The sequence below is a fragment of the Mustela erminea genome, chromosome 3, assembly GCF_009829155.1.
Source record: "Mustela erminea isolate mMusErm1 chromosome 3, mMusErm1.Pri, whole genome shotgun sequence".
Classification (NCBI taxonomy): domain Eukaryota; kingdom Metazoa; phylum Chordata; class Mammalia; order Carnivora; family Mustelidae; genus Mustela; species Mustela erminea.
Genome location: NC_045616.1, coordinates 62,020,875 through 62,041,357, shown reverse-complemented (window position 1 = coordinate 62,041,357; position 20,483 = coordinate 62,020,875). Strand labels below are relative to the sequence as shown.

At 44.8% G+C, this 20,483-nt stretch overlaps 1 protein-coding gene across 12 annotated transcripts in view; it reads left to right on the top strand.

The window, feature by feature from the left end:
* The window catches only part of PDE8B (phosphodiesterase 8B), a 264,788-nt gene that overhangs the window by 162,381 nt on the left and 81,924 nt on the right, over positions 1-20,483 (top strand). For all 12 annotated transcript variants that reach the window (XM_032335894.1, XM_032335897.1, XM_032335899.1 and 9 more), the window contains 5 exons: positions 278-366; positions 6,951-7,029; positions 10,304-10,444; positions 11,526-11,614; positions 13,703-13,763. In XM_032335894.1, the coding sequence (XP_032191785.1) occupies positions 278-366; positions 6,951-7,029; positions 10,304-10,444; positions 11,526-11,614; positions 13,703-13,763 (459 nt within the window). The remainder of the gene's footprint in view (positions 1-277; positions 367-6,950; positions 7,030-10,303; positions 10,445-11,525; positions 11,615-13,702; positions 13,764-20,483) is intronic.

The window sequence follows — 20,483 nt, the reverse complement described above, 5'->3', positions numbered from 1 at the left end:
CAGTGCCCGTGTGTGTTTATTTTCCTGTGCATATTCATAACGAAGTTTTTCCCCACCTTTGCATACAGTATAATCTGGTCTATTGTTTCTCATACATTTAAACAAGCATTTCAAACAGTTTGACTATTCTTTTTTTTTTTTTTTTAATTATCTCAACTCATTTCAACTTGTCAAGTTGTCTTATGTAACAGAGTTACCTAGGGTAGGGAAAACTAGCTCCTCTGACTCTTTCAGAAGTAATTGTATGTCTTACATGTTATCTTTGTTTTCTTTTCAGAGATTTATGGAGAATAACAGCATAATTGCTTGCTATAATGAACTGATTCAAATAGAACACGGGGAAGTTCGTTCACAGTTCAAATTACGGTATGTAACAAAGTAAGAAGGGACCCGAGGGCAATAGTGGTGTGCGGAAGCTTTCGCCACGAGGCTGCTGTTCACAGGTTCCTGGCGAAATCCCAGGGATTTTGAAACTGCGAAAAAGGTGTTGGTAGCTGGTAAATGGCAGATTCTACACGGGGAGCCCTTTGCTTAAATGAAATAAATGAGAAAGCATTTCTTGTTTGGGCAATATTTTCCACTATTTACAACAGTTTTAAAATTAGACTCGAGGAGTACTATGTAAATACTTAAATTGGGATTAAGAGTAGCCTTTGAGGATTCCTTTCTATGTACTACTTTAACATTTATAAATGCCTGTGTGGGTTGTGAGGAATAGGGGCAAACCAATGGGTATAATTATTAGGCTATTCATAATAATTGTTATGTAACCACGATGGCCATTTCATGGGATCTGTTTGTGACTCCAGTATACAAGGAAATATGTTCAAGAAATCTTAAGTCTCTTTACAGGCATATAGTGCTTTAAAAACAGGCTTTTCATGATGCTCACTTCTGAGATGGGCTCATGTAGGCGTTTAGCTGCTGGTAGGATATTCTGCTTCTGGGACGTCTTGGGATATAAGGGCCCCAGCTCATGGCTGGTTTTGCACAAGCTCCGCATTCTACCACATTCTCAGACCCTGATCTCTTCAACCTACCCGCCTTGAGTCGAAAGAAGGGCAGAGAGAAGGCTCTTACCAATCTGTATCCCGGGGTGGGGGAAGGTGGCAGTGAGGGGCTCTGCTGTCCTATAGCCCCTCCAGGCTGGTGGGTGCCAGAAAGTCTTTGGCATGGCTTATCCCTCTGGCCAACCCAGAGGTCATGATAGTTTCAGGCTCAGTGAAATTACACCTCAGTGTAATGATGAGACTTCCCTTGATTACTTAATTTGCATTCAAAGAAGACAAAACCATTTATAAACTTAATTTCTTTCTGATATCCTTGGAAGTAAAATGGATTGACAGAAACCCACAAACGCAGGTTTTTTTTGTGGTTTTACCCTGATTAGAGAAGTAACTTCTTGGTGGACAGAGAACTTTAAGAAATAGTGTTGGGAGGGATGCCTGGGTTTTTCAGGCAGTTAGTCAAGTGTCTGCCTTCTGCTGAGATCATGATCTCAGGGTGCTGGGATCAAGCCCTGCTTTGGGCTACCTGCTTGGTGGGGAGTCGGCTTCTCTTTTGCCATCTGCCCCCACTCCCTTGCTCGTGCTCTCTCTTTCTCACTCTCTCAAATAAAATCTTAAAAAACAAAAACAAAAAACCAGTATGGAGATAAGCAATCACTTTTTTTTAGCAATATTCCTCACTATAAATGGTTAAAAAATCAAACTAGTGGAAATTTGGGTATTTTAACCATCTATAGTGAGGAATGTTGCTAAGGATTTTTAAATATAAAAGTTAAGCTTAAAGCCCTTGATTTCTTTGTATCCTTGTTCTCAGCTTCAGGGGGCTTCATAAAATTTAGAAAACTCATTGCCTTTTCTTCAAACAATTTCTGATGCTTATTGTACATTGTTTTTATTCCTTGGGGGGTCTACTAGTTTTCACTGAGGATAGAAAGACTGCTTTTAGAGGTTTTCAAAATAGATAGAATAAGAGGGGTTTCATTTTGTTTTAATTCTTCAGCTGTGTATTTCTACAACAGAAATGAACAGCTGTCCCCCTACCGCTCTGGTAGTTAATTCCCTCATTGGATTTTTTTTTTTAAAGATTTTATTTATTTATTTGACAGACAGAGATCACAAGTAGGCAGAGGCAGGCAGAGAGAGGAGGGAAGCTCGACAGGGAGCCCGATGCGGGGCTTGATCCCAGGACCCTGGGATCATGACCTGAGCCGAAGGCAGAGGCTTTAACCCACTGAACCACCCAGCCCCCCCCCCCCGCCCCCCATTGGATTTTAAGTAACTGCGTTTTGAGTTCTTTTGAGCAACATTCCATGTGGTGGCTTGGGTAGGAAGTCTGAAGGTGCCTTGTTCACAGCAGGGTAAAGGCAGGGTCTGGTAATTTGAAACAAACCTTCTCAGCCAGCACAAGGGTTAAAGGGCTTCCTGTCACTGTGCTCATGAGATTTGCTTTGAGCCAGGGCACTGAACGCTTTGGAAGGTCTCCTCAGATTCAGAACTTGGCTAGGTCCTAAGTACATAGCGCTAAGTAGATCCTGTAACTTCTCAGTCCTCCCGGACTGGAGCTGGAGGGGTTGGTCCCGTTGTGGGGGTCGTACCAAAAAGGTTCAGGTTAGTACTAGAAATAAATGTGAAGTTGGTTGGTGGACTTGACCCCAGCGGGCCGTGGTGCCAGGAGACTGGGTTTGCCCCATGTGCGGATCCCTTTCCACAGCAGCTTAAGTTTGGCTGGTCAGGGGCCTCTCTCTCCAGTCATGAGCCGCCAGCATGACAGCCGCCCCTGTGGTGGGGAATGGAGAGCCAGAGTCCTTCACAGAAGGCCAGAGAAGGACCAAATGGTCAGTTTCTTCCCTTACGCTTCGCATGGTTCTGCCTCAAGCATCTCTAACTTCCTTCCCTCTTTTGGAGAAGGGTATGTGTGCCTGTTTCACTTTTCCTGCATACCCTATATCTGGGCCCTGTAGTCAGGGTGTGATGACCCATTCTGTGACCTCCCCAGCTCCTTCAAGGACCTCAAAAGAACCCACCTGCCTCTCAGAGTCAGGGAGGCCGCTCTGTCACTTGCTGCCATTGGGGAAAATGGGGCTCTTTATTACACAATGCCAGAATAATTATAGTCTAATTATATAATAGTTTTCTTTGCAATTCCTCCCCCAGCTGCAGCTAAATGCGTGACATTACTAGCATTCTGCAAGGGCAGGCTGTACTGCACGGAAGATGTCAAATGTTGAAGGTAGAAACTTTTGTCCGGGTCTTGGTTTGTAGTAATGAAGTTTCACCAAGACAAAAGAAGGATCATGTGATCAAACAGATACTTAATTTTGAAATTCTGTGATAAAGAATAACTTCTGAAGAGAAGAAATAAATCCTGTGTCTGCATGCTTGAGGAATTACTGTATTAAACAGGACAAGTCATGGGGACTGGGGAAAGATGGGGTAAATGATGACCACTTACTTCTATCAATGTTTCTATGTCTTTATGATGAAAAGAACTGTTATCTAAAGTGCAGATAAGATTTAGCTCCTTAGCGGGAATTTAAACTGATCGGTTGATACTAATATGGTACGAGCTATTATATTTTATTGGTCTGATATTTGTTAGCCAGGACTTGGACTCAAATCGTCAGGTTTAGTTTACTCCCGATCTAAAGACCGTAGCAGCCCTCCATTTCAGCAAGAACCCAAGTGTCTGAGGGACAGAACTTTATAGTCCACGGAATGCTACACTTCTCAGTATCCATAGATGTTTCTAGAGGGCCATATCCTGGCATAGACCCTGGTGACCGGCCCTTTGCTCCAGGAATAGAGTCCAACTGTGAAGCCTTCAAGTCACTGGTCCCTGTGGCTTCGCTGCCAGGGTTGCTGCTGACCAGGAACAAGTCTGTGAGCCCCTGGCCATTGCTGCTTCGCTCTTCCTGCCCCTCCTGGACCCTGCTGTCCTGTGGATTGCGGTTCAGGTTTAAGTTTCCCTGAAGCCAGCACCGCAGGCCTACCTTGTTGCAGGCAGCCTTGGCTGGTATATGTGCATGTTGAGCAGATGCTAGAGTATCCTTGGCAGGGGGATGGGGGTGGTACAGAAGATAACACAACCGACCATCCCAGCCCCAGTGGACAGGGAAAACACTGAGAGCTAGGGAGACTCTGGACATGATCACTGCAACCCAGGATGTCAGTGGCAGTGTTGGGGGGTTGGGGGGTGGTCCAGGCACCCTGCTATTCGGTCTGAGAACCTCTGCACCCCATGATACCATGATGTTCTTTGTAGATGTCACACCAGGGCCCCTCTGATACTTGCTATGTGCATCAGGACCTTCAGGGGCCCTTACGAAGGTGAGGGGTTCTGGTTCCATGGCCTGCCCTCCATGGGTTTCCACGTCAAGTTTACCCTCCGCTTGAGCTGTTTCCAGTTTTCCAACTTCTTAACCTGAAAGATAGAAAACTCAATCTGAGGCACAGTTACATGGTTCCCGAGAACAGAAAATGAGTACCGCTAAGGATCTTCTGCATGAAGACTATCAATAATTAATAAAGCAATTAAACTCCCAAACTCTAGGAATATGATTTAAATAGATTACCTCACTTTGCTGCAGGTTTATTTAAATAGACCCATCAACCAAATTGGTTTTAAAGCCTGGGTCTGAACAGTGCTATCCAGCCTGTCCCTGGGAGAAAACAGCCTACTGGCTCCACTCACGTTCTCCCTCGACCATTGGTACGAATTTGCCTTGTTCCACTGGGTGTTACACCAAGCGTTTTATGCTTTGTGGATCATCACACAAGGAATATTTCATAGATAAATTTCGGCAGTGGGAGCCGAGGTCTTCCATACGAGCAGCTCTCGAGTTATAAAAACAGCAGCAGGCTGAGGTACCCGTTTAAGGGTTTAGGTAAGACGGACAGGCACTTTCAGAAAATGGGCAGGAGAGGAATTTGTCACTTGATAAAGTAAGTTACAGCTCAGTTATCCAGCTCTCAAATGGAAGGGTTAGTCCACACATGGTGTGCTCTTCCACACGGGACTCCTGGAGGATGGGATACCCTCTCTCGTGCTGCCGGGCTGGGTTCTGGACCCACATGCCTGGAAAATACTACTGACGACACTAGCTCTTGCTTGTCTCTTCGTGAAAGGCAGTGTAGTCGGGGCTTTGGTAATAATTTGAAAATCTTCTTTTATTCTTTTTTTCCTCTGTTTAAATGATCTCATTTACAAATGCAACAAGGGCATTAAGACAGTCCACGGTCCAAATTAGACTGGTGCCATTGAAATAAAGAAACGTACTGCATCCGTCAAGAATCTCTGAGGAGTTGGGCGTATCTTCTCTGCTCACCCCATTGTGGTTACTTACCTAGCGGCTCACACTGGTCCCTTCATCTCTGCAGCCATGGGAACCGTACTTTTCAATGGAATAAAATCTTTTACTCACCATCCAGATTACCTTGCTAATATTGAATATGGTTTTCGGTTAGATATTTCAGGGATACTCATGAGAGAGGATAGATTATGATTCATTTTTCTTCTCAGCACTAGCCTTTGAAAGGGTTAGAGAGTTAAGGACATACTGTCGTGGGAGCTTATAAATAATACTAAGGATTATATGCTGAATTCTTTTTTTTTTTTTTTTTAAGATTTTATTAAGTTGAGAGAGGGATGGGGGAGAGGCAGAGTGAGAGGGACAAGCAGACTCCCCAGTGAGCAGGGAGCCTGATGTGGGGCTCAGTCTCGGGACCTGGAGACCACAACATGAGCCAAAGGCAGACACTTTACCATCTGAGCCACCCAGGCGCCCCTGCTGAATTCTTACATTATTCAAAGCACTTTGAGAAATGCCTCACATAAACTGTTTTGATTTTTTACTGCAACCTATAAAATGGGTGTTATTCTCATTTTATAGATGAGAAAGCTAGGGGCCAGCAAGGATACAAAATTCCCATAACTGGCAAAATACAGAATCAGACTTGACTCTGTTTTTCCTGCCCTGTCCCTTGTCAATAGTTTAAAACGATGGCTAAGGTAGCTGCCTCTATGAGTGGAAAAAATTACTAACCTCTTAAGTTTTATAAGGAGCAAAACCTCCTGTTTTATAAGGAGCAAAATCAATGAAGTAAATCTGCCTTTTTTTTTTTTTTTTTTTTGTAATGAGTAAGAAAGCCCTCCCTGGGATTCTTTAAATAGCCAGTACAAATAGCAAAGCTGTAGTAACTAGCTACATACTTTCTGTGTTAGGTAGTAAATAACTTGCTGTATTTGGAGTTGCACTAGGTTAGAAGGTACTTAAAATTCTAACCAAGAAACTGAGAAGCTGAAATGATTTCGAATATTCTCCTTGGACAAGAAAGGTCACCAAGGCAAGTGCCTACCTGGAAGGCTGTATGAGTAGAGTAACCAGGCCAGGAGAATTCTGCCAGATCTGCCTTCCATCATGCCAGGGGCTGTGGCTGAAGGCGAAGTACCATATAAAGGCTTGTTTATTAGAGACGATGAAAGTAAGGAGGAAAAAAATGTCTCTGCAGTCTGTTGCAGAAGGGAAGACAGAATACCTGAGATTCAGTTTGGGCTTAATTGAGTTCTCCTCATTGCTGGAGTCTTGACTTCTCCCTGGCCACACTAGCAATGACACAGAAGAGCACTGACATAGACTCAGGAGACTTAGAAGAGGGTCTCCTGCAGCTGAGTTTTCTCGTGTCAGTGTTAAGGTTTCATTTGGCACATAGGTAGCTCATTCCATAATCCTGAAGAGTTGGCTGGATTATAGTCCTTAGTGTCACAGAAATGGATACTATTGTTTATTCAAATTAACTAGTCGAGTTTGAAAGGCTAGGGCATTTATTTTCCTTCCAAAAGGGCATGGTTTTAATGAATTGTGGACAACTGTTTACTTTGATAAATTAACACATAAATGCAAATGGTTTTATGGCTGCACTAACGTCAGTCTTCTGCAATTTCAGGGCCTGTAATTCAGTGTTTACAGCCTTAGACCACTGTCATGAAGCCATAGAAATTACAAGTGATGACCATGTGATTCAGGTACGGAGACACTTTTTACCTAGAGATGTGAAAACAGAAATTCTCAAGTTTGAGCCATCCTTTTTTCCAGGGACCTTGCCATAAGCCTTACATTTTTATATATTATCTTTGGAGAAAAGAACATCAAAGTATATGAAGAAAACTGATGGGCTTAGTTTCAGAACTAGATATCCAACAAGAATAAACAACGAGTTAGATTAGAACCTGTGATTTCTTTGACCAAGACAGGTGAAATTCTTTGACCGTTTGTAAAGACAGCATTTACATGACAGAAGTACAGAGTAAATGATGAATGCCTGTGGGGATGAAATATTTCAACAGTCCTCATTTATTTGCCTACAGTTGGTTTCATAATTATAGAGCTATCTTGTATGGTCAAGTTACCTTCTGAAGGAAATGTGTATAGTACACAAAACTTTTTTGAAGTAAAGTCCTCTTGTTCTGTTTGTTGGGAGGTAAGACCTTTACACTTCAAGTAGACTTGACCATCAGTAGTACCAGCCTGCCTGCAGTTGGCTCACAAATTGGCACTGAGTTTACGCTTGATATACTTGGGGTCATCAGTAGAAACCAGACACGGTGCCCCACGACAGAGCCCCCACTGCACACAGACAAACCCTGTTCTCAGGCCCAACCATCAGCAGGCTACCCTGCCTAGGCCCCCTCATAAACAGGTCCATACCATTACCTCCTTTCCCTTCACTGACTGTGAAAGAGTGCTCCGTAATACAGATGGGGAAACTGAGGCCAGCAAGGTCAAGGAATTTACTCAAGAAAAGCCCCAGTAGTAAATATTGGAACCAAAATATGTAGCCATGTCTTTCTGACTGCAGAGCCTTCCTTCCTGGCTCCTGGTCTGTCTATAGACGTTTTCTGGCTATTTGGTGAAGTGAGTCTAGAAGCTTCCTCGTGTTGCTTCCTGTCACTGCCTGCCTGCACACACACAGGTCTGCACCCTGCACCACAGAGGAAACCAGACATGTTTGCTACTGACCGAGTACACATTTCCCATTCCCCTCGCTTACATCCAGACCAGAATGCTCAATTCCAGTCCGTTCTTCTATAGTGAGCATTCTAAGTGGTTCTGAACCTTTGGTCTCTGGGGTGGGGGGTGGGGATGCTGTGGTGCTGTGCTGCAGTTATCCCCTCCCCCCACTTTACCATGAACAGGAAGGAAGGGACTACCCCTTTAAACGCTGCTGGTGATCTGCATTTAAAACTCAAAAGCAAGGAGAAAGAAGTTGAATAGAGGATGTTATTTTAAGGGGGAAGTAAAATGACAGCTGTGTTACGGATTTCAAGAGGAGTCCTCATGGCCAGGCTATCTCACATATGTTCTTGCTTCATATAGGGGCCCTTGAGGCATGGCCGCCAAAGAGTGTGTACCTCTGTGTGACTATGTTTCAGACACTAGGGGGTAGTACCTTCAGGAACAATATTTACCTACTCATCCCTTCATCTCAACTATTCATGACATTTACACGAAGCTTGCCGTATGCCAGGCACAGTACTCAGCACTTTAGACATTCTTATTTAGTTCTTAAAGCCATTTTCTGAACCAGGCACTACTGTTGCAGCCATTTTACGGAGGAGGAAACTGAAAGCCAGAGAAGACAAGTAACTTGCCCACAGTCATAGAGCGGGTAAATGGCAGAGCTGGGATTTGAACTTGAGCCTGTTGGCTCCAGAGTCCATGTCCTAGAGTACTGGCTGCATTCCAAGGTTACAGTAACCCTAGCATGAGCAAAAGGCCATGACTTATATCCATATCTTCAACTTAAGAGTGAAGGTAGACAGAATAAACACGCAGGAAAATGTATGAGAATTTAGCCAACAAGGAAAACGGTACTTATGTCACGTATTTACTAAACAGTCCTGAGTCTCCAGGGATAAATCCAAAGTAGTCTTGCCCTCGAAGAATTTTGTGTCTATTCGGGGAGAGAGATAATAAACAAAAATTGGGACTGAGCGTGAGAAGTCACTGGCAGCCTACAAAGGAGAGACTAGGAGCCTGTAGTAGTGGTACCAGCTTGGACTAGGCAGGGGGTCAAGGATGGCTTGCTAGAGGAGGGAGGGACAGAGCAAACTTGGCAGGGCATGGAGGTGGGCAAGGGTATTGTAAATAGAGAGAGCATGTGGGCTGAGGCCCAGAGGTGAGAGGCCATGCGGCCCAGCCCCAGAAAGGTGGTGCCCACCACAGGTAGGTGATGGGAAGTCAGTGAAGACAATGTCACCACCCCTTCTCTTCTGTCACCCCTACAAGGCCACCTGCTAAGGCTCCAGAGCAACCTCGAACGCCTCCAGATTCTGGATTTCATGGTGTCAGTAGAAGCTTTGTTCTCAAGGGACTAGCTCCCCAAGAGACCCCACATCACCTGGGTTCTTACTGCGGTCCTTGTAATGGAGCGCAGGAGTGACTGATAATGATTTGCAAGAATGTGTCTGAACCAGCAGATGGATGTGCTTGTTGCCCAAAGAAATCCATGACTTAGAAGCCATATGGTCCTATTTTCCCCCATGTACTTTGTCTCGTTCCCCTCATTCAGCTTCTCATCCAGGAATTATTCTTTCAGAAGAAATGGGAGGCTGAGCTGGGAGTCAGGCAAGGAAGTAGCTCTGAATTCCAGGGCCCCGGGCAGAACTGTGGAAAGAAACCTGTTAGTAAGCTGGCCTCAAAATGTGCTAAGGGCATCTCTTCTCATGCCCATGTGTGCCCAGTGCTGAAAGGGCTGCTTTCTGCCCTAACTACTTAATTACATGTATTGTTCACAAGAGCTGGAAGGTGGCCCCAAGCCATCGCATCAGTTAGTAGATAGTGGCAATCAGAAAGGAGGCACAGGAGATTAAATCTCGGCCTTGCAGAGAGGCAGCTAACATAAACCCACCACCTGTTGAACTAAGTAATTTTTATTCTAGCTCCTTTTTGTTTTTGTTTTTGTTTTTTATTTCATGGGCAGTTGAAGACGAGTAAGGCCCCCGAGAGGCTGCTGTCCTCAATGAGGGCTTCTGGCTCTTGTCTGCTAAGGGATGTCTTCCAGTGTCCCAGAAGGAACCAAGATGCCGGTGTGCTCAGTGAGCACATTACCGCTCAGGAGTGAGGCAGCCACTCTGGGCACTGCAGTGGCAAGGGGAGGACCAGTTGACACCTACCTCAGAGAGTGCTTATCCTGGAACTTCCTATTTGATTGTCCAATGTGTTCCTCTGTGTGCCGGCGAGTGCTCCTGGGGGCACGCAGTGTACCCGCACTCACCTCTAACCACCTCCTGTTCACAGTACGTCAACCCAGCCTTTGAAAGAATGATGGGCTACCACAAAGGCGAGCTGCTGGGCAAGGAGCTCGCCGAGCTGCCCAAAAGTGATAAAAACCGGGCCGACCTTCTTGATACCATCAACACGTGCATCAAGAAAGGCAAGGTCAGTGAAAGAGATCTGCAAACTCCTCCCCAATGCTTTTTTTTTCCCCCCAATGAGCTCTATGTCATGTCATGCCATGTCATTAAGATGAGCCTTCTCCTAAGATGATAATTCACTGAAAGATCTCTTATGTTTGCAAAACAAGTCAATTGTTGGATTAATTTTGGATCCCAAACAAATGTGGTCCTTAACGGTTCTGTAGAATCTGATGAGTTTGCATCAGGAGAGTTTATCCTTGGGGTGAAGATAGCCAACCCATCATTGCTATAGGTTCATTCCTGTCTCTGAGCCGGGCTCCCGCAGACAGCTGTCGTATCAGTGTATCCGGGGCAGTGAGTGCCATAGGCACCTTTCCTCAAGCTCCCCCCTCCAGAGGAGGAGTGTGTCTCCTGCCACCGGAGCTCCCTGGGCATTGTCTTTAAGAATTCAGAACGTTTGCTCATACGATTTCTCTCATCCTGCTTCCTCCAATGTAAGTAGTTAAATAAGCACTGTATTCGTTTAACGAGGGACCACTTTTTAGGAAAAAAATAAGTTTGGGTTTATATGACATCGATTTTTTTTAACCATAGGGGCAGTGAGCCTGACTACTGGCAGAGAAGTCTTGGGTAGGATGCCCCGTAGGAGAGTAGGAAGAGGACAGGTTTCGAGGAGAATTAAGAGACGAGAATTTACAACTGTGTTCTCCACTCCCTAATGTGGGCAAATTAGTCACACCCTCTGAGCCTCGGCTTACCTATCTCTAAGGTTGATAATACCAATCTCAGAGGTTGCTGTCAGTATTTTAAGGAAGACCCTGTAAGAATCCCTTCACCTGGGGCTGCTACACCCAGAGGTCTGAGAGTGGCAACTCAGCCCACTCTCAACTGTCCTTGGACCCTGGAAGGTCAGCCTGGAGGTGGACACGTTGGTCTTTGGGGTTTTTGTGCATCGTGACCATGAGTCTTAGGTAGTATGCATTACAGTGGGTATAATGATGGAGTGTTTAGTGGAATGGTACTGCTTAACTTGACGAAACCCTCTATAGAAGCAGCCATAAGCTTTGACGGAAGGATTTTAAAAGCTATCTTTGTCTATGTAGGAGTGGCAGGGGGTTTACTATGCAAGACGGAAATCTGGAGACAGCATCCAACAGCACGTGAAGATCACTCCAGTGATTGGCCAAGGAGGGTGAGAGCGAACTTGTTGATTTCTTTTAGTTGAAGGGCTCATGTACACATTGGGTTTACGTATTGAAATGCCACTGTAAGCGTTAGACCCCCAAACATGGTAGATTGGGGCTGTGCATAGGATATACTGTGGACAATTCCATGTGGCTGGCAACAGCCCTCAGACGTGGCTTTCTCTCCCCATCTCTCCTGCCGATGGGCTTTACAAGACATCTCCCCAGCTGCCCACCTTCACCTGCTCATCTGTGGTTCCACCATCCCCACTACCCTCTAAAGGAGCTGTGTTTAGACTTCCCCTATCATAGCAACAACAAAACAACAGGGCTCGCTGGCCTCGGCCCTGCCCCTGGGAGTCAGCCTTCTCTCCTTGAGGCAGTGGCTCTGTAGTGCTTCTTTCCGGGCTGGCTCTGGGCTTGTTGCACACGGCAGAGAGAGCCCTGGAGGTCATGTTTATGTGGAGAAAGATGTGTTTGACCAGAAGCTGAGGTGATCTGATTTCATTTCATCTCAGATTATCAGAGAAGACTATTCAAGAAGGTAAATACGTAATTTCTCTTCCTTCTCCCAGTTAAACTTTGTGAGAGGGTTTACAAAGCCAAACAGGATCCCCAAAGAGTATATCACTGAGGAGCCTTTATAAACTGACTAGAAGGTCAACAGTAGCTTCATAGCACAGTTTAGGAGGAACACCTGTTGTCCTGTGATGTTTTGAAAGAAGAGGTATGAGTCGTCTGCCTAGTAACCGGGAGTGGAAGGTCCTGCCTGTGACTCTTAGCACTACCTGAGTTCCTTCCAAATTGTCGGGTGGTTAGAAATCAAAACATTCTGTATAGTGAGCAAAGTGCTTGGAAGTCTTTTCCTCTCCAATTTTACTTGTTGGGTAAATTTTGAAATTGTTACCCCTCAGTTCAGAGACCACTGTCTGTGTTTCCTGCCATTTAGCTTCCCTCTGAGTGTTGGGGCCCTGGCAGGCTGACAAGGGTTATGAGCACAGAACGAGTCCTCCTGGGTCCCCTTGGCATGGCCATTTCCACCAGCAGAGGCCATGATGGCTGTCATGTTGGTATTATCACCACCCTTAGACCATCTTCTCAGAACACTTGAGCTAAGATGGACTCTGTGTGTGTGACCAGCATTCTTAGGTAACCAAGGCAGAGGAGACACTATTGCTTGGTAATTTCTGATCTTTCTGATTTTACAGGTAAGAAAGAAGCTCTTTTTTCTAGAGGTAGTGTTATTCCCCCCCCCCCCCCACTTGTAGGCAGTATACGGTCAGAAGAAATTCTTATTAAATGTATGTAAGTTTCACCCATTCCGGTTCAGTGAAGCTCATTATAGAATAACTGGTATTTTCTACGCTCTCTTCAGGTTCTTCTAGAGGAAGTTGAATCAAAGGAAGAGAGACAGAGGGGAGACTCTTTCTATTCCTATAAAGTCTCCCATAACCTTCTGGAATTACTGGTTCTACTGTCAGTAGAAAAATCTACCTTGAACTGACTTGTGCCGGCCTGAGGCCGCTGTAGTCTCTTTATGGTCTCCCTTGTGGTCATGGGCAAGACTATAGGCTGTTTTGGCATTCTGTCCATAACCTTGAATTAAGACGAGTTTTCTCTGCCTGAAAAATGCCCTCATTGTAATGACCACGCTGTGAAAGAATATGGAATATTAACGTAAAAACAGCGGCCATGTAATTTGGTCATTGTCCAAATGAGTCTTTTGCTTTTTATATCAGCTGTAAAATTATTAGTGTCAGTGGAATTAAAACCAATTTTGCCTGGAGTAGGCTTTTATCCTATCATGGAAGATACCTAGGAGACAAGCTTCGGGAGTCTTTAGCAAGATGAAATACCCATTAGGAAAGTGCTTCTGAGCCAACTGTGACTAATAGGGAGGCCCAGTTTCTGAAGGCATGTGTGGGCTCTGTAGGAAGAATGGGTTTTCCATAGACTATGTTTTGTTCAAAATTTAAATCTGCCCTGGAATAGACCCTGGGGTTTCGCTTTAAGAAACTCTGTTGATGTTTTCATTTGCTGATTTGTTGAATCATCTCCTATCTGAATCACTAATAACTGATCATTTATGTTATTAGGAAAATTAGGCATTTTGTCTCCCTCAAGAAACTGTGTTGTACCACTGACAATAATAAGCAGGTATGGTATTCAGTTTCCTTCCTTTGCTTTGTCAGCTTGACCATGCATTACTTTCCCATCACTGTTCTCTGCTTGTCTTTCTGTTTAGGAGGTTTATGGCAAAATTAGGCTCCTTTAACAAATAGTTAAGGAAAAAATCTCCTGCAAGCTTCTGCTGCTTTATTAATAATGCACATCAGTTATGATTTAGTTTCTGACCCCACCACTAAAGACTAATATACTTAATAAGAGCATAAAATTCTTCTTCCAAATAAAAACTGTTCTATTTTTTCTATCTTAACTTCTTTTTTTTTTCTATCTTAACTTCTTAAACAAATGACAAACATATATGTATTTGAGCATTTCCCTCCTACAAATTCCTATCAAAAACAGTCGGTCCAAATTAGTAAAAATTAGTACTATGAACACTATTTCATTTTACTATTACATCATGTAGAATAATACATTAGAATCTTGTTTTCAGGAGTAACGGAATTTTAACAAATTGCTATTAAAGTGAAGAGCTTTAAAAGAGTTTTATCATAGAGAGCAATTTTGATATTGGTATATCTTTTAATTATACTTTTAATACTGGCTTATGCATATTTTCATTCATGCTTTAAAATTTATTGGTTAAAAAGTACTGAAGAAGTGTAATTACCAGTAATCTATGTTTGAAAACATGAAATATGGCCTTGGGGGTATATGGAGATTTTAAAAGAAGGAATAATATCTTGAAAGGATATGGAGGTCTTTGGGGGCATAATACATTTTAGGGGAGCATGTTGGGGAGTTGGATAGTGTAGGATCCGACAGTAGAGGCTGGCCAGGCAAGGAGAGGAACTGCTGGGTGATAGAGCCAGTGGATGCCTGGGCTCACACACCCCCACTCCCCCAACCCCCCACCCCCCACCCCACCCCCGAGTAGGCAGCTTCTGGAGGGGAGGCGGGTCTGGGCGCTGCGAGCCTGTGACTTGCAGCTGCTGACTCGGCCCATGGAAAGTACCCATGCCTCACACTTTTCATAAAAAAATAATGATTCGATACTTGTGTCAAATTGAAGTGATCACTGCAAAATGATCACTAAAGTCAGTCAAATTAACATGAATCACCAGACATAATTACAAAATTTTTTCTAGGGACAAGATCTTCTTTTGAGACCTATTCTCTTAGCAGCTTTCAAATTTATATTGCAGCGTTAATGACAGTCATGGTACTATACATTATACCCCCATGACTTACTTATTTTATAAGTGGAAGCTTGTACTTTTGACCCTCTTCATGCATTTCACCCCCCTCCTACCCCTACCCTGCCTCTAGCAGCCAATCTGTTCTTTGTATCTTTTTATATTTGGTTTTTCATTTTGGGTTTTGCTTCTACGTATAAGTGATACCATATAGTATCTGTGTTTTTCTTCATCTATTTTATTTTACTTAGCGTAATGACCTCAAGTTCCATCCATGTTGTCAGAAATAGCAAGATTTCCTTCCTTCTGATGGCTGAATAATGCTCCTTTGTATACCTTTTCCACATTTTTCTGTCCATTCATCCATCAGTGGACACTTAGGTGGTTTCTGGGTCTTGGCTGTTGTAAACTGTAGTTCCATAAACCTAGGAATGCATATATCTTCTCAAGTTAGTGTTTTCCTTTCTTTTGGATAAATGTCCAGGAATAAATTGCTAGAACATATTATAGCTCCATTTTAAATCTGAGGAACCTCCACAGTGTTGTGCCCATAGACATTCCCACCAACAGTGCCTGAAGGTCCCTTTTCTCCACATCTTAGCCATACTTGTCATTTCATATCTTTTTGACACTGACTGTTGTAACAGAGGTAAGTGGATAACCTCCTGGTGTTACCGATTTGCGTTGTCCTGATGACTAGTGGTGTTGAGCATTTTTGCATGTACCTGTTTGCCATCTTTAAGTCTTCTTTGAAAAAATGTCTATTCGGATCTTCTGCCAACTTTTAAGTCAGATTTTTTGTTTTGTTTGTTATTGGGTTGTATGAGTTCTTTATATATTTTGGATATTAACCCCCTTGCCTAATATGATTTGCAAGTATTTTCTCCCTTTTGGTAAATTGCCTTTTTATTTTGTTATAGTCTCCTTTGCTGTGCAGAAGCTTTTTAGTTTGACGGTAGTCTCAACCATTTATTTTTGTTGCATTTGCTTTTGGTGTCATACCTGAAAATTCATAGCCAAGACAGATGTCAAGGAGCTTAGTCCCTGTGTTGTCTTCTAGGCATTTATTGTTTCAGATATTATATATGTTCAAGTATTTCATCCATTTTGAATTGATTTTTCTCTGTGGTCTAAGATCATGGCCCAGTTTCATTCTTTTGCATATGGCTGTTAAGTTTTCCCAGTACCATTTATTGAACAGACTATCCCTTCCCCATTGTATACTGTAGGCTTGTCATAAATTGACCATATAGATGTGGGTTTATTTCTGGGCCCTCTATTCTGTTCCATTGATCTATGTGTCTCTTTTTACGCCAGCACCATACGGTTGGGTTTCCTTTAGCTTTGTGATGTAGTTTGAAATCAGGGAGCATGATACCTCCAGCTTTGTTGTTCTTTCTCAAGATTGATCTGACTATTCACAGTACTCTAGAACAGCGAAGGGAATTGTGCTTTAAGATTTAGTCCAACATAAAATGCTTCTTTCAACACAGAGAATTTCATCGAGAATCAGGAAGCTTTCACTTAGTATCATCATCACATAGAAAGGCAAGTCCTCGGGGACCTCTGGGAAAGGAAGGGACTTGACTTCCATAGAAAAATAAATTCTCCCGGCAGCAGAGTTGACACATTGCAGGAGGAAGGATGAGGTCTACGTGAGAGGTGACATGGCTGGAGGGAGAGGTGTAGGACATCCTGGTGGGTCTTCAGAGACAAACTACTGAACCCAAGCAATGCAAGTCAGCCTGTCACGGGAGGTGAAGCTGCGGTGCAGGGCACAGCTCATTCATGCTCACGCTCATTCATGCAGATGCCAGAAATAAGCCAAGTACAGTTCACGTCCGAAATACAGCCTTCCGCTACCAACCTAAGCTCATTCCTCCTCCTTCCTCTCTTTATCGGTCAGTCAGACCCCCCAGTCTCCTTGTCACCAGTCTCTCTACAATCACATATCCCCCAGTTCTACCCATCCTTTGCGGTCCATCCCAAGGAATGTCAAGTGCCCTTCCCCTACTCAAGCCCCCAAGTTCCTTCTTTGCTGAGTATCACCCTCACTGTTACCATGGCCATTTGTGTGCCTAACTGCCCTCTCGTCTCCAGAGCGGTAACCAGCCTGTGCTTGTCTCTGTGAGCCTGTCCTGCCTGGGGCATAGTAGGTCCTGCAGCTGTGGGTTAGCTCAAATGGAATGGAAGGTCAAGGTTCTGGCTTCCTGCCACCTTCCAACCCCTCCTGCTTCCCGGAGAAAGGAGGCCGTCCCTTAGTACAGGACCTAGGGTTGCAGCATCACAGGGCCGTGTCTTTTCTGATGCCCTAAATAGAAACGACTTTACTGCCATGAATTAGCTGCTGTTCTGAGAAGAGTAGAAACGCAGAGCTATGATACTCTGAGCCATTGACGTCACCTAATGGTGCTGCACAGGCCTGGAGAGACACTTAGATTTTCCAATAACAAAGAATTTTTATGTCTCTGGCTAGCCGCAGTGTTTTTCCTCCTCATCTAAGGAGGCTGAAGTGAATGGTGATGGCTCTGTGATGGGAAGGGCTCCCCAGAGGGTGGGAGCAGCCTGTGTGAAGGCGGGCCTGGCGGCACTGCTTTCTGGGGTTTAGCCTTGACGTCAAGATCTGCCCGTGGGTTTGCATTTTAACAAGGAATGAAATTGTAAGCCAGGGTGCTGTCTTCTGGTAGTGCTTGTCATCAGCAAAAATCCTTTTTCCTGTGTGAGCCCTGTAGCTTTTTGCCAAGGGGCTAGAAGAGCTCAGGGAGGTTTATTGGCTGTAAACACTGTCTTCCATCCCCACACACTTGCTCCCCAAATATGGCAGGGAAGGTCTCTGCCCAGAAGCCGTGGAGGTCACGGACAGATCAATAGGAGACATTTTTAGAGCATGGCACAGCGGAGGTGAGAACTGAGAGCAGGAGAAGGAACACAGGACAAAAGGAGACTGATTAGAATTTTTTTTAGGTGTCCTCTAGTACGGGGGGCAGCAAACTACACCCTCCAGACTGAGTGTGGTTGGGTTTGTATGTAAAGGTTTATTGGAATACAGCCACACTCTTTGTTATGTTCTGGTCGCTTTCATATTACAACAGTAGACAAGTTACTGCAGACGCTGTGTGGCCCGCAGAGCCTAAGATGTTTACTCTCTGGCCCTTCACACAAAAAGTTTGCCAGCCCCTTTTCCAGAGGATGATTTTCTTTTTGGACTACCCACCCAGCTAGGCCTGAGACAGTCTGGGATCCCAGAAGTGACCCCCATCCACGAACACACACACGTCTTGGACTCTTGGCCTTCATGCCACCCCTGCACCCCGGGGCAGAGCCTGTCTCAATCCCTTCAAACCAGGAAGACACAAGGACCTGTTCCCTTAAAGTTTTTGCCTTTTCGTGTGGTCTAAATCCAAATGCATGACTCAAAGTGCAATTCCAGGGACCTGCTATTATGGTCCAGGAGTCAGGCTGGTATAGGGAAAGGAGACTTCTTGATCCTGACTTCACACTAGCCTCTCCTAAGCTGGCCTGGTCAAAGCAGAGGGGTCTCCCCACTATGGTCCCTACAGTACCTACTATTAGTGCCTCCCCCATTCTTGCATTTTCCTCCAAGCCTTGGCCATGGGAATACAGAGAGCACAGGCATGGAGCTTTGGGAGAGGTGATGGGAAGCCAGTGGGCAAGAGGGTGGGTGCAGCTGGCCGTGTGTGTCCTTGGAGTTGGGTCACCTGGGCGCTCTCTTGTGAATGGATGACTCCCAGGCCACAGAGAAGCCCCAGAGTGGTGCAGAGGTGGCCTGTACTGTAAGAGGAGGTTGTTCATTTTATGAAGTCAGGGAGTACAGACACCCCATGAGCAGCTCCAGAAAATATTCCCAGTTGCACTGCGGTAGAGCAAGGGAGGGCCCATGACCAGCAGAGCTCAGCAGAGGCCTGCTGCTTTCTGGGAAATCAAGGTTCCAAGGCAAAGGCTGAGTGAGAACAGAGTGAGAGCAGCCTGACCTGCATTTTGCACAGCACTTTTCAGACCCGGGATGGGGGGGTGGGGAGACCTACTTGATTTTGAAATTCCACTGACAAGCTCTACATCCTCATTTTGGGGAAGAAAAGGTGTTTCAGCAATGAGAAACCAGGAAGGACCTGATGTCTGAATGAAGAATAGCTGCTGAACTTGAATGAGTTTGGCTTTAGCGGAAAACTTGTTTCTTTCATTGCAGACTGATGGGAGCATTGTCAGAGCCTAACATCAGTCTGGGGCATGGATGTTTGGGGTGGCTATTGCTTTATCTTTTTTTAAAAGATTGATTTATGAGAGAGAGAGGGTGGTGGTGAGGGAGAGAGAAAGCAGACTCCGACCCCAATGTGGACTTGGCGCGGGGCTCAACCACACGATCCAGAGATCATGACCTGAGCTGAAATCAAGAGTTAGATGCCTAACTCATTGAGCCACTCAGGTGCCCCTGGAGGGGGGTGTCACTGCTTTAAAAGCACATTCACCTTTGTCACCTGTTTGAGAATAGTAGGATCAGAAATGGGAGCTGAGGGGCGCCTGGGTGGCTCAGTGGGTTAAAGCCTCTGCCTTCAGCTCAGGTCATGATCCCAGGGTCCTGGGATCGAGCCCCGCACCGGGCTCTCTGCTCAGCAGGGGAGCCTGCTTCCTCCTCCCTCTCTCTCTGCCTGCCTCTGCCTGCCTCTGCCTACTTGTGATCTCTGTCTGTCAAATAAATAAATAAAATCTTTAAAAAAAGAAAAGAAAAGAAATGGGAGCTGAATTGTCCAAGTTGGCTGTTATGGAAACTTGCTTTGAGATCTGTTTGGGGGGAGTTCATTCATACTTTTATAGTCTTCTATTTAATCTTAAAATTGTAAAGATTAGGAAAAAGTAGAACTTTACTACAGTAATAATGTACATGACTAAGCCTGTCAGAAGTGCCTAAAACAAGATACAAAGGGTGTGGGAGTGGCAGGGAGTAGGAAGGGAGAAAGAACAGGTTTTCGGGTTTGTGAGGCTTCGTGTGCAGGAGAGACTGGGCCCCGAGGAAGGCAAACACAGTGGGAAATTTAAAGGAATCAGAATAGGCTCAACTTTGGAAAGAATGATTAGAACGGACAAGGCCTCTTTGTAGTTTTGTGGGTAGTGAGTTCATCCCTGAGGGAGGTATTCAAGTAAATTAAGCACTTGGGAGGAAAAGCTGTCTAACCTCACCGGCCAGAGGTTAGACTAGATCAGTGGTTCTCCAAGCGTGGTTCCCTGGGCCAGCAGCAGCCCTGGAAATTTGTCAGAACTGCAAAGGGAGACCTCCAGAACCCAGCACTCCAAGGGTAGGGCCTGAGCAATTTGTTTTAGCAAGCCTTCCACATGATGCTGACTCGTTCTGAAGTTGAAGAGCTACTGGACAAGATAGTGGCATCCAGGATCTGATACTATGGACTCCGATCACTGGTTCATGGGTAGGGTCTGTTCTGGTTAAATCTAGTCAGAAAAGATTTTTTTCCTTTCTGGCCATCCAGCCCTCCCCTCCTGAGTATGGGGACCCTGACCCTCACTGCTCAGGACATTGTAT